Raw genomic sequence first — 14,688 nt, forward strand, 5'->3', positions numbered from 1 at the left:
GACTATATACAGTAGCGAGGCTATATACAGTAGAGAGGCTATATACAGTAGAGAGGCTATATACAGTAGCGAGGCTATATACAGTAGAGAGGCTATATACAGACACCGGTTAGTCAGGCTTATTGAGGTAGTATGTACATGTAGGTATGGTTAAAGTGACTATGCATATATGATGAACAGAGAGTAGCAGTAGCGTAAAAGAGGGGTTGTTGGGTGATGGGACACAATGCAGATAGCCCGGTTAGCCAATGTGCGGTTGAGGTAGTATGTACATGAAGTAACTCTGACCTCTGTCCTTCTCCAGTGTGTTCTGATCTGCTGAAGGAACATGGATGTGTCTGGGGGCCAGCAGCAGTATGGAGGATCTAAGAAGAGGGTGAAGATCCACCCCAATTCCGTCACAGTGAAATACGCCACCCACTTCCCCCAGCCTGGAGACGAGGGTTACGATGATGCTCCATCCTTTGAAGACTTTGGGTCGTTTGCAGAGGCCAGCCCTGCTAAGAGACTGGTGACAGACAGTAGTAGGAGGACTTTCTTTGGCACCATAGAGACCCCCTGTCCGCTAGGGGGGAAGGGGCCATCGGGGGGAGGGGTGGAGCCCCAGAGCCGGGACAAGGGGGTCGGGGGGCAGCTGGCTAGCTTCGGGGAGGCCAACGTCCTGGCGTCCCGGGTCACCTGGATGGCGTTGTTCGGGGCAGCGGTGGCTCACGGCTGCGTTGCTCTGATCACGCGGCTGGCGGCAGACCGCTCCAAAGTGCCGTCCCTGGAGCTGATCTTCATCCGGTCTGTGATCCAGGTCCTGTCCATCACAGTGGTGTTTTATAACCAGGAGGAACCCTTCGGCCCGAAGGGGTACCGCCTCCGCCTCTTCTTCTATGGTGTCTGCAACGTCATCTCCATCACCTGCGCCTACACCGCCTTCGCCATCGTGCCGCCCAGCAACGGTACCATCATGTGGCGCGCAACCACCACGGTGTTCAGTGGCGTGATGGCCTTCCTGTTGTTAGACGAGAGGCTGGGCTACACGGACGTGGTGACGGTGGTGGGCAGCGTGTTCGGCCTGTGTCTCGTCATGATCCCCAATGTGGCCGACGAGGAGAAGTCTCGCCTCACCTTCTGGAAGGAGGCGTTCGGCTACACCATGACGGTGATGGCCGGCCTCACCGGAGCCCTGTCCATGATCGTCTACCGGGCCATCAAGGAGCGTGTCAGCATGTGGACAGCCCTGTTCACGTTCGGCTGGACGGGCACGGTGTGGGGCGCCTCCACCATGTTCGTTATGCAGGAGCCGATCATCCCCCTGGATGGGGAGACGTGGGGCTACCTCACGGGGATCTGTATCTGTTCCACCGTGGCGTTCCTGGGGGTCTACTACGCCCTCAACAAGTTCCACCCCGCCCTGGTGAGCACCGTGCAGCACCTGGAGATAGTGGTGGCCATGTTGCTTCAGCTCATGGTGCTGCGCATGGTCCCCTCCATCTACGACGTCATCGGGGGGCTGGTCATCATGGCCAGTGTGTTTACTCTAACGGGAGTGAAGCTGTATAGGGTCAGCCGGGCTGTACGGCAGGACTACCAGGAGATACTGAACTCACCCATTAAATAGAGCCTGGACTCCATCTCTCTCTCTCTTTCTCCATGTCTCTCTCTCTCTCTCTGTCTGTCTATCGCTGTCTTTCTCTCTCTCTCTCTCTCTCTCTCTCGCTGTCTCTCTCTCTCTCGCTGTCTCTCGCTGTCTCTCGCTGTCTCTCTCTCTCTCTCTCTCTCTCTCTCTCTCACTGTCTTTCTCTCTCCCTGTCTATCTGTCTCTCTCTCTGTCTCTCTCTCTCTGTCACTCTCTCCTCTCAATTCAATTCAAAAGGGCTTTATTGGCATGGGAGACTTATGTTTACATTGCCAAAGCAAGTGAGGTAGATAATATACAAAAGTGAAATAAATAATAAAAATGAACAGTAAACATTACACTCACAGAAGTTCCAAAAGAATAAAGACATTTCAAATGTCATATTATGTCTATATACAGTGTTGTAATGATGTGCAAATAGTTAAAGTACAAAAGGGAAAATAAACATAAATATGGGTTGTATTTACAATGAACTAAAAGAATAGAGACATCTCTCTCTCTCTCTCTCGCTCTCCTTCTCTTTCTCTCTCTCTAATTTCAATTCAATACACTTTATTGGCATGACGTTACTAATGTGCATATTGCCAAAGCTTACTTTGGACATTTACAATATTAACATAAAAAAAAGTAATAATCAATGTTGTCAAAGGGACAAAAGTAACAACAATAACCAAGGATCAAAATAACCATACATTGAACAATAACAATAAGCATAGAGACCATGTTCAGGTTGGTTGGTCTGTCAGACACTGTCCCTCATCTTATGAAACATATGTCCCTCTCTCTCTGTGTGTCTCTCTCTCTCTCTCTCTCTCTGTGTTTGTGTCTCTCTCTATGTCTCTCTGTGTCTCTCTGCCTCAGTGTGTCTCTCTGTGCCTCTCTCTCTGTGTCTCTCTCTCTGTATGTCCCTCTCTCTCTCTGTCTCTCTCTCTCTGTGTGTTTGTGTCTCTCTCTATGTCTCTCTGTGTCTCTCTCTCTGTCTCTCTCTCTCTCTCTCTCCCCCCTCTCTCTGTCTCTGTCTCTCTCTCTCTCCCCCTCTCTCTGTCTCTGTCTCTCTCTCTCTCCCCCTCTCTCTGTCTCTGTCTCTCTCTCTCTCCACCTCTCTCTGTCTCTCTCTCTCTCTCTCTCCCCCTCTCTCTCTCTCTGTCTCTCTCTCTCTGTGTGTTTGTGTCTCTCTCTATGTCTCTCTGTGTCTCTCTCTCTGTCTCTCTCTCTCTCTCTCTCTCTCTCTCTCTCTCTCTCTGTCTCTGTCTCTCTCTCTCTCCACCTCTCTCTGTCTCTGTCTCTCTCTCTCTCCCCCTCTCTCTGTCTCTGTCTCTGTCTCTCTCCCCTCTCTCTCTCTCTCTCTCTCTCTCTCTCTCTCTCTCTGTCTCTCTCTCTCTCTCTCTGTCTCTCTCTCCCCTCTCTCTCTGTCTCTGTCTCTCTCTCTCTCCCCTCTCTCTCTCTGTCTCTCTCTCTCTCTCTCTCCCTCCTCTCTCTGTCTCTGTCTCTCTCTCTCTCTCACCTCTCTCTGTCTCTCTCTCTCTCCCCTCTCTCTCTGTCTCTGTCTCTCTCTCTCCACCTCTCTCTCTCTCTGTCTCTCTCTCTCTCTCTCTCTCTCTCTCTCTCTCTCTCTCTCTGTCTCTGTCTCTCTCTCTCTCCTCCTCTCTCTCTCTGTCTCTCTCTCTCTCTCTCTCTCTCTCTCTCTCTCTCTGTCTCTGTCTCTCTCTCTCTCTCTCTCTCTCTCCACCTCTCTCTCTCTCTGTCTCTCTCTCTCTCTCTCTCCCCCTCTCTCTGTCTCTGTCTCTCTCTCTCTCCCCCTCTCTCTCTCTCTCTCTCTCTCCCCCTCTCTCTGTCTCTCTCTCTCTCTCTCTCCACCTCTCTCTGTCTCTCTCTCTAAATGTTGCCCGGTTACATGTAAGTATATTGTTGTCAAGAGTATATTGTTGTTAGAGTATATTGTTGTTAGAGTATATTGTTGTTAGAGTATATTGTTGTCAAGAGGATATTGTTGTTAGAGGATATTGTTGCTAGAGTATATTGTTGTTAGAGTATATTGACGTTGGAGTATATTGATGTCAAGAGGATACTGTTGTTAGAGTATATTGTTGTCAAGAGGATATTGTTGTTAGAGTATATTGTTGTTAGAGTATATTGTTGTCAAGGGGATATTGTTGTTAGAGTATATTGTTGTTAGAGGATATTGTTGTTAGAGTATATTGATGTTGGAGTATATTGATGTCAAGAGGATGTTGTTGTTAGAGTATATTGTTGTTAGAGGATATTGTTGTTAGAGTATATTGTTGTTAGAGGATATTGTTGTTAGAGTATATTGATGTTGGAGTATATTGATGTTAGAGTATATTGTTGTTAGAGTATATTGATGTTGGAGTATATTGTTGTTCGAGTATATTGTTATTAGAGGATATTGTTGTTAGAGTATATTGTTGTTGAAGTATATTGTTATTAGAGGATATTGTTGTTAGAGTATATTGTTGTTAGAGTATATTGTTGTTAGAGTATATTGTTGTTGGAGTATATTGTTGTTAGAGTATATTGTTGTTAGAGTATATTGTTGTCAGGAGGATATTGTTGTTAGAGGATATTGTTGTTAGAGTATATTGTTGTTAGAGTATATTGATGTTGGAGTATATTGATGTCAAGAGGATACTGTTTTTAGAGTATATTGTTGTCAAGAGGATATTGTTGTTAGAGTATATTGTTGTTAGAGTATATTGTTGTTAGAGTATATTGTTGTCAAGAGGATATTGTTGTTAGAGGATATTGTTGTTAGAGTATATTGTTGTTAGAGTATATTGTTGTTAGAGTATATTGTTGTTGGAGTATATTGTTGTTCGAGTATATTGTTGTCAGGAGGATATTGTTGTTAGAGTATATTGTTGTCAGGAGGATATTGTTGTTAGAGTATATTGTTGTTAGAGTATATTGATGTTGGAGTATATTGATGTCAAGAGGATACTGTTTTTAGAGTATATTGTTGTCAAGAGGATATTGTTGTTAGAGTATATTGTTGTTAGAGTATGTTGTTAGAGTATATTGTTGTTAGAGTATATTGTTGTTGGAGTATATTGTTGTTCGAGTATATTGTTGTCAGGAGGATATTGTTGTTAGAGTATATTGTTTTTAGACTATATTGTTGTCAAGAGTATATTGTTGTTAGAGTATATTGTTGTTAGAGTATATTGTTGTCAAGATGATATTGTTGTTAGAGGATATTGTTGTTGGAGGATATTGTTGTTGGGGGATATTGTTGTCAAGAGGATACTGTTGTCCGAGGATATTGTTGTTGGAGTATATTGTTGTTAGAGTATATTGTTGTCAAGAGTATATTGTTGTCAAGAGGATATTGTTGTTAGAGGATATTGTTGTTAGAGTATATTGTTGTTAGAGTATATTGTTGTTAGAGTATATTGTTGTTAGAGTATATTGTTGTTAGAGTATATTGTTGTTAGAGTATATTGTTGTTAGAGTATATTGTTGTTAGAGTATATTGATGTTGGAGTATATTGATGTTAGAGTATATTGTTGTTAGAGTATATTGATGTTGGAGTATATTGATGTCAAGAGGATACTGTTGTTAGAGTATATTGTTGTCAAGAGGATTATGTTATTACAGTATATTGTTGTTAGAGTATATTGTTGTCAAGTGGATATTGTTGTTAGAGTATATTGTTGTTAGAGGATATTGTTGTTAGAGTATATTGATGTTGGAGTATATTGATGTCAAGAGGATGTTGTTGTTAGAGTATATTGTTGTTAGAGGATATTGTTGTTAGAGTATATTGTTGTTAGAGGATATTGTTGTTAGAGTATATTGATGTTGGAGTATATTGATGTTAGAGTATATTGTTGTTAGAGTATATTGTTGTTGGAGTATATTGTTGTTAGAGTATATTGTTGTTAGAGTATATTGTTGTCAGGAGGATATTGTTGTTAGAGGATATTGTTGTTAGAGTATATTGTTGTTAGAGTATATTGATGTTGGAGTATATTGATGTCAAGAGGATACTGTTTTTAGAGTATATTGTTGTCAAGAGGATATTGTTGTTAGAGTATATTGTTGTTAGAGTATATTGTTGTTGGAGTATATTGTTGTCAAGAGGATATTGTTGTTAGAGGATATTGTTGTTAGAGTATATTGTTGTTAGAGTATATTGTTGTTCGAGTATATTGTTGTCAGGAGGATATTGTTGTTAGAGTATATTGTTGTCAGGAGGATATTGTTGTTAGAGTATATTGTTGTTAGAGTATATTGATGTTGGAGTATATTGATGTCAAGAGGATACTGTTTTTAGAGTATATTGTTGTCAAGAGGATATTGTTGTTAGAGTATATTGTTGTTAGAGTATATTGTTGTTAGAGTATATTGTTGTTAGAGTATATTGTTGTTGGAGTATATTGTTGTTCGAGTATATTGTTGTCAGGAGGATATTGTTGTTAGAGTATATTGTTTTTAGACTATATTGTTGTCAAGAGTATATTGTTGTTAGAGGATATTGTTGTGAGAGTATATTGTTGTTAGAGTATATTGTTGTTAGAGTATATTGTTGTCAAGATGATATTGTTGTTAGAGGATATTGTTGTTGGAGGATATTGTTGTTGGAGGATATTGTTGTCAAGAGGATACTGTTGTCCGAGGATATTGTTGTTGGAGTATATTGTTGTTAGAGTATATTGTTGTCAAGATGATATTGTTGTTAGAGTATATTGTTGTTAGAGTATATTGTTGTCAAGAGGATATTGTTGTTAGAGTATATTGTTGTTAGAGTATATTGATGTTGGAGTATATTGATGTCAAAAGGATACTGTTGTTAGAGTATATTGTTGTCAAGAGGATATTGTTGTTAGAGTATATTGTTGTTAGAGTATATTGTTGTCAAGGGGATATTGTTGTTAGAGTATATTGTTGTTAGAGGATATTGTTGTTAGAGTATATTGATGTTGGAGTATATTGATGTCAAGAGGATGTTGTTGTTAGAGTATATTGTTGTTAGAGGATATTGTTGTTAGAGTATATTGTTGTTAGAGGATATTGTTGTTAGAGTATATTGATGTTGGAGTATATTGATGTTAGAGTATATTGTTGTTAGAGTATATTGTTATTAGAGGATATTGTTGTTAGAGTATATTGTTGTTAGAGTATATTGTTGTTAGAGTATATTGTTGTTGGAGTATATTGTTGTTAGAGTATATTGATGTTGGAGTATATTGATGTCAAGAGGATACTGTTGTTAGAGTATATTGTTGTCAAGAGGATATTGTTGTTAGAGTATATTGTTGTTAGAGTATATTGTTGTCAAGGGGATATTGTTGTTAGAGTATATTGATGTTAGAGGATATTGTTGTTAGAGTATATTGATGTTGGAGTATATTGATGTCAAGAGGATATTGTTGTTAGAGTATATTGTTGTTGAAGTATATTGTTATTAGAGGATATTGTTGTTAGAGTATATTGTTGTTAGAGTATATTGTTGTTAGAGTATATTGTTGTTGGAGTATATTGTTGTTAGAGTATATTGTTGTTAGAGTATATTGTTGTCAGGAGGATATTGTTGTTAGAGGATATTGTTGTTAGAGTATATTGTTGTTAGAGTATATTGATGTTGGAGTATATTGTTGTCAAGAGGATATTGTTGTTAGAGTATATTGTTGTCAAGAGGATATTGTTGTTAGAGTATATTGTTGTCAAGATGATATTGTTGTTAGAGTATATTGTTTTCAAGATGATATTGTTGTTAGAGTATATTGTTGTCAAGAGGATATTGTTGTTAGAGGATATTGTTGTGAGAGTATATTGTTGTTAGAGTATATTGTTGTCAAGATGATATTGTTGTTAGAGTATATTGTTGTCAAGAGGATATTGTTGTTAGAGTATATTGTTTTTAGACTATATTGTTGTCAAGAGTATATTGTTGTTAGAGGATATTGTTGTGAGAGTATATTGTTGTTAGAGTATATTGATGTCAAGAGGATACTGTTGTTAGAGTATATTGTTGTCAAGAGGATATTGTTGTTAGAGTATATTGTTGTTAGAGTATATTGTTGCCAATGGGATATTGTTGTTAGAGTATATTGTTGTTAGAGGATATTGTTGTTAGAGTATATTGTTGTTAGAGGATATTGTTGTTAGAGTATATTGATGTTGGAGTATATTGATGTTAGAGTATATTGTTGTTAGAGTATATTGATGTTGGAGTATATTGATGTCAAGAGGATACTGTTGTTAGAGTATATTGTTGTCAAGAGGATTATGTTATTACAGTATATTGTTGTTAGAGTATATTGTTGTCAAGTGGATATTGTTGTTAGAGTATATTGTTGTTAGAGGATATTGTTGTTAGAGTATATTGATGTTGGAGTATATTGATGTCAAGAGGATGTTGTTGTTAGAGTATATTGTTGTTAGAGGATATTGTTGTTAGAGTATATTGTTGTTAGAGGATATTGTTGTTAGAGTATATTGATGTTGGAGTATATTGATGTTAGAGTATATTGTTGTTAGAGTATATTGTTGTTGGAGTATATTGTTGTTAGAGTATATTGTTGTTAGAGTATATTGTTGTCAGGAGGATATTGTTGTTAGAGGATAATGTTGTTAGAGTATATTGTTGTTAGAGTATATTGATGTTGGAGTATATTGATGTCAAGAGGATACTGTTTTTAGAGTATATTGTTGTCAAGAGGATATTGTTGTTAGAGTATATTGTTGTTAGAGTATATTGTTGTTAGAGTATATTGTTGTCAAGAGGATATTGTTGTTAGAGGATATTGTTGTTAGAGTATATTGTTGTTAGAGTATATTGTTGTTCGAGTATATTGTTGTCAGGAGGATATTGTTGTTAGAGTATATTGTTGTCAGGAGGATATTGTTGTTAGAGTATATTGTTGTTAGAGTATATTGATGTTGGAGTATATTGATGTCAAGAGGATACTGTTTTTAGAGTATATTGTTGTTAGAGTATATTGTTGTTAGAGTATATTGTTGTTAGAGTATATTGTTGTTGGAGTATATTGTTGTTCGAGGATATTGTTGTCAGGAGGATATTGTTGTTAGAGTATATTGTTTTTAGACTATATTGTTGTCAAGAGTATATTGTTGTTAGAGGATATTGTTGTGAGAGTATATTGTTGTTAGAGTATATTGTTGTTAGAGTATATTGTTGTCAAGATGATATTGTTGTTAGAGGATATTGTTGTTGGAGGATATTGTTGTTGGAGGATATTGTTGTCAAGAGGATACTGTTGTCCGAGGATATTGTTGTTGGAGTATATTGTTGTTAGAGTATATTGTTGTCAAGATGATATTGTTGTTAGAGTATATTGTTGTTAGAGTATATTGTTGTCAAGAGGATATTGTTGTTAGAGTATATTGTTGTTAGAGTATATTGATGTTGGAGTATATTGATGTCAAAAGGATACTGTTGTTAGAGTATATTGTTGTCAAGAGGATATTGTTGTTAGAGTATATTGTTGTTAGAGTATATTGTTGTCAAGGGGATATTGTTGTTAGAGTATATTGTTGTTAGAGGATATTGTTGTTAGAGTATATTGATGTTGGAGTATATTGATGTCAAGAGGATGTTGTTATTAGAGTATATTGTTGTTAGAGGATATTGTTGTTAGAGTATATTGTTGTTAGAGGATATTGTTGTTAGAGTATATTGATGTTGGAGTATATTGATGTTAGAGTATATTGTTGTTAGAGTATATTGTTATTAGAGGATATTGTTGTTAGAGTATATTGTTGTTAGAGTATATTGTTGTTAGAGTATATTGTTGTTGGAGTATATTGTTGTTAGAGTATATTGTTGTTAGAGTATATTGTTGTTAGAGTATATTGTTGTCATGAGGATATTGTTGTTAGAGGATATTGTTGTTAGAGTATATTGTTGTTAGAGTATAATGATGTTGGAGTATATTGATGTCAAGAGGATACTGTTTTTAGAGTATATTGTTGTCAAGAGTATATTTTTGTTAGAGTATATTGTTGTTAGAGTATATTGTTGTTCGAGTATATTGTTGTTCGAGTATATTGTTGTCAGGAGGATATTGTTGTTAGAGTATATTGTTGTTAGAGTATATTGTTGTCAAGATGATATTGTTGTTAGAGTATATTGTTTTCAAGATGATATTGTTGTTAGAGTATATTGTTGTCAAGAGGATATTGTTGTTAGAGGATATTGTTGTGAGAGTATATTGTTGTTAGAGTATATTGTTGTTAGAGTATATTGTTGTCAAGAGGATATTGTTGTTAGAGTATATTGTTGTTAGAGTATATTGTTGTCAAGAGGATATTGTTGTTAGAGTATATTGTTGTTAGAGGATATTGTTGTTAGAGTATATTGTTGTTGGAGTATATTGATGTCAAGAGGATATTGTTGTTAGAGTATATTGTTGTTAGAGTATATTTCTTATTAGAGGATATTGTTGTTAGAGTATATTGATGTTGGAGTATATTGATGTTAGAGTATATTGTTGGTAGAGTATATTGATGTTGGAGTATATTGATGTCAAGAGGATATTGTTGTTAGAGGATATTGTTGTTAGAGGATATTGTTGTTAGAGTATATTGATGTTGGAGTATATTGATGTTGGAGTATATTGTTGTTAGAGTATATTGTTGTTAGAGGATATTGTTGTTAGAGTATATTGATGTTGGAGTATATTGATGTTGGAGTATATTGTTGTTAGAGTATATTGTTGTTAGAGTATATTGTTGTCAAGAGGATATTGTTGTTAGAGTATATTGTTGTTAGAGTATATTGTTGTCAAGAGGATATTGTTGTTAGAGTATATTGTTGTTAGAGGATATTGTTGTTAGAGGATATTGTTGTTAGAGGATATTGTTGTTGGAGTATATTGATGTCAAGAGGATATTGTTGTTAGAGTATATTGTTGTTAGAGTATACTGTTGTTAGAGTATATTGTTGTTGGAGTATATTGATGTCAAGAGGATATTGTTGTTAGAGTATATTGTTGTTAGAGTATATTTCTTATTAGAGGATATTGTTGTTAGAGGATATTGTTTTTAGAGTATATTGTTGTTAGAGGATATTGTTGTTAGAGTATATTGATGTTGGAGTATATTGATGTCAAGAGGATGTTGTTGTTAGAGTATATTGTTGTCAAGATGATATTGTTGTTAGAGGATGTTGTTGTTGGAGGATATTGTTGTTGGAGGATATTGTTGTCAAGAGGATACTGTTGTCCGAGGATATTGTTGTTGGAGTATATTGTTGTTAGAGTATATTGTTGTCAAGAGGATATTGTTGTTAGAGTATATTGTTGTTAGAGTATATTGTTGTCAAGAGGATATTGTTGTTAGAGGATATTGTTGTTAGAGTATATTGTTGTTAGAGTATATTGATGTTGGAGTATATTGATGTCAAGGGGATACTGTTGTTAGAGTATATTGTTTTCAAGAGGATATTGTTGTTAGAGTATATTGTTGTTAGAGGATATTGTTGTTGGAGTATATTGTTGTTAGAGTATATTGTTGTTCGAGTATATTGTTGTCAGGAGGATATTGTTGTTAGAGTATATTGTTTTTAGACTTTATTGTTGTCAAGAGTATATTGTTGTTAGAGGATATTGTTGTGAGAGTATATTGTTGTTAGAGTATATTGTTGTTAGAGGATATTGTTGTTGGAGGATATTGTTGTTGGAGGATATTGTTGTCAAGAGGATACTGTTGTCCGAGGACATTGTTGTTGGAGTATATTGTTGTTAGAGTATATTGTTGTCAAGAGGATATTGTTGTTAGAGGATATTGTTGTTAGAGTATATTGTTGTTAGAGTATATTGATGTTGGAGTATATTGATGTCAAGAGGATATTGTTGTTAGAGTATATTGTTGTTAGAGTATATTGTTGTCAAGAGGATATTGTTGTTAGAGTATATTGTTGTTAGAGGATATTGTTGTTAGAGTATATTGTTGTTGGAGTATATTGATGTCAAGAGGATGTTGTTGTTAGAGTATATTGTTGTTAGAGGATATTGTTGTTAGAGTATATTGTTGTTAGAGTATATTGTTGTTAGAGGATATTGTTGTTAGAGTATATTGTTGTTAGAGTATATTGTTGTTAGAGGATATTGTTGTTAGAGTATATTCTTGTTAGAGGATATTGTTGTTAGAGTATATTGATGTTGGAGTATATTGATGTTAGAGTATATTGTTGTTAGAGAATATTGTTGTTAGAGGATATTGTTGTTAGAGGATATTGTTGTTAGAGTATATTGTTGTTAGAGTATATTTCTTATTAGAGGATATTGTTGTTAGAGGATATTGTTTTTAGAGTATATTGTTGTTAGAGGATATTGTTGTTAGAGTATATTGATGTTGGAGTATATTGATGTCAAGAGGATGTTGTTGTTAGAGTATATTGTTGTCAAGATGATATTGTTGTTAGAGGATGTTGTTGTTGGAGGATATTGTTGTTGGAGGATATTGTTGTCAAGAGGATACTGTTGTCCGAGGATATTGTTGTTGGAGTATATTGTTGTTAGAGTATATTGTTGTCAAGAGGATATTGTTGTTAGAGTATATTGTTGTTAGAGTATATTGTTGTCAAGAGGATATTGTTGTTAGAGGATATTGTTGTTAGAGTATATTGTTGTTAGAGTATATTGATGTTGGAGTATATTGATGTCAAGGGGATACTGTTGTTAGAGTATATTGTTTTCAAGAGGATATTGTTGTTAGAGTATATTGTTGTTAGAGGATATTGTTGTTGGAGTATATTGTTGTTAGAGTATATTGTTGTTCGAGTATATTGTTGTCAGGAGGATATTGTTGTTAGAGTATATTGTTTTTAGACTTTATTGTTGTCAAGAGTATATTGTTGTTAGAGGATATTGTTGTGAGAGTATATTGTTGTTAGAGTATATTGTTGTTAGAGGATATTGTTGTTGGAGGATATTGTTGTTGGAGGATATTGTTGTCAAGAGGATACTGTTGTCCGAGGACATTGTTGTTGGAGTATATTGTTGTTAGAGTATATTGTTGTCAAGATGATATTGTTGTTAGAGTATATTGTTGTCAAGAGGATATTGTTGTTAGAGGATATTGTTGTTAGAGTATATTGTTGTTAGAGTATATTGATGTTGGAGTATATTGATGTCAAGAGGATATTGTTGTTAGAGTATATTGTTGTTAGAGTATATTGTTGTCAAGAGGATATTGTTGTTAGAGTATATTGTTGTTAGAGGATATTGTTGTTAGAGTATATTGTTGTTGGAGTATATTGATGTCAAGAGGATGTTGTTGTTAGAGTATATTGTTGTTAGAGGATATTGTTGTTAGAGTATATTGTTGTTAGAGTATATTGTTGTTAGAGGATATTGTTGTTAGAGTATATTGTTGTTAGAGAATATTGTTGTTAGAGGATATTGTTGTTAGAGTATATTCTTGTTAGAGGATATTGTTGTTAGAGTATATTGATGTTGGAGTATATTGATGTTAGAGTATATTGTTGTTAGAGAATATTGTTGTTAGAGGATATTGTTGTTAGAGGATATTGTTGTTAGAGTATATTGTTGTTAGAGGATATTGATGTTGGAGTATATTGATGTTGGAGTATATTGTTGTTAGAGTATATTGTTGTTAGAGGATATTGTTGTTAGAGTATATTGATGTTGGAGTATATTGATGTCAAGAGGATATTGTTGTTAGAGTATATTGTTGTTAGAGGATATTGATGTTGGAGTATATTGATGTTGGAGTATATTGTTGTTAGAGTATATTGTTGTTAGAGGATATTGTTGTTAGAGTATATTGATGTTGGAGTATATTGTTGTTAGAGTATATTGTTGTTAGAGTATATTGTTGTTAGAGAATATTGTTGTTAGAGGATATTGTTGTTAGAGGATATTGTTGTTAGAGGATATTGTTGTTAGAGTATATTGTTGTTAGAGGATATTGTTGTTAGAGTATATTGTTGTTAGAGTATATTGTTGTTAGAGTATATTGTTGTCAAGGGGATATTGTTGTTAGAGTATATTGTTGTTAGAGGATATTGTTGTTAGAGTATATTGTTGTTAGAGTATATTGTTGTTGTAGTATATTGTTGTTAGAGTATATTGTTGTTAGAGTATATTGATGTTGGAGTATATTGATGTCAAGAGGATATTGTTGTTAGAGTATATTGTTGTTAGAGGATATTGTTGTTAGAGTATATTGATGTTGGAGTATATTGTTGTTAGAGTATATTGTTGTTAGAGGATATTGTTGTTAGAGTATATTGATGTTGGAGTATATTGTTGTTAGAGTATATTGTTGTTAGAGTATATTGTTGTCAAGAGGATATTGTTGTTAGAGTATATTGTTGTTAGAGTATATTGTTGTCAAGAGGATATTGTTGTTAGAGTATATTGTTGTTAGAGGATATTGTTGTTAGAGTATATTGTTGTTGGAGTATATTGATGTCAAGAGGATATTGTTGTTAGGGTATATTGTTGTTAGAGTATATTGTTGTTGGAGTATATTGATGTCAAGAGGATATTGTTGTTAGAGTATACTGTTGTTAGAGTATATTGTTGTTAGAGGATATTGTTGTTAGAGGATATTGTTGTTAGAGTATATTGTTGTTAGAGGATATTGTTGTTAGAGTATATTGTTGTTAGAGGATATTGTTGTTAGAGTATATTGATGTTGGAGTATATTGATGTTAGAGTATATTGTTGTTAGAGTATATTGTTGTTGGAGTATATTGATGTTGGAGTATATTGTTGTTAGATGATATTGTTGTTAGAGTATATTGTTGTTAGAGTATATTGATGTCAAGAGGATATTGTTGTTAGAGGATATTCTTGTTAGAGTATATTGATGTTGGAGTATATTGATGTCAAGAGGATACTGTTGTTAGAGTATATTGTTGTTGGAGTATATTGTTGTTAGAGGATATTGTTGTTAGAGTATATTGATGTCAAGAGGATATTGTTGTTAGAGTATATTGATGTTGGAGTATATTGATGTCAAGGGGATATTGTTGTTAGAGGATATTGTTGTTAGAGTATATTGTTGTTAGAGTATATTGATGTCAAGAGGATATTGTTGTTAGAGG

At 34.7% G+C, this 14,688-nt stretch overlaps 1 protein-coding gene across 1 annotated transcript in view; it reads left to right on the top strand.

Moving 5' to 3' along the window:
- Positions 1-2,380, top strand: part of LOC139366650 (solute carrier family 35 member G2-like) — a 15,043-nt gene extending 12,663 nt beyond the window's left edge. The window contains exon 2 of the mRNA XM_071104325.1: positions 305-2,380. Within this exon, the coding sequence (XP_070960426.1) occupies positions 329-1,609 (1,281 nt within the window). The 5' untranslated portion in view covers positions 305-328 and the 3' untranslated portion in view covers positions 1,610-2,380. The remainder of the gene's footprint in view (positions 1-304) is intronic.
- Positions 2,381-14,688: the final 12,308 nt, after the last annotated feature.

The sequence above is a fragment of the Oncorhynchus clarkii genome, chromosome 15, assembly GCF_045791955.1.
Source record: "Oncorhynchus clarkii lewisi isolate Uvic-CL-2024 chromosome 15, UVic_Ocla_1.0, whole genome shotgun sequence".
In the NCBI taxonomy this organism is placed as follows: domain Eukaryota; kingdom Metazoa; phylum Chordata; class Actinopteri; order Salmoniformes; family Salmonidae; genus Oncorhynchus; species Oncorhynchus clarkii.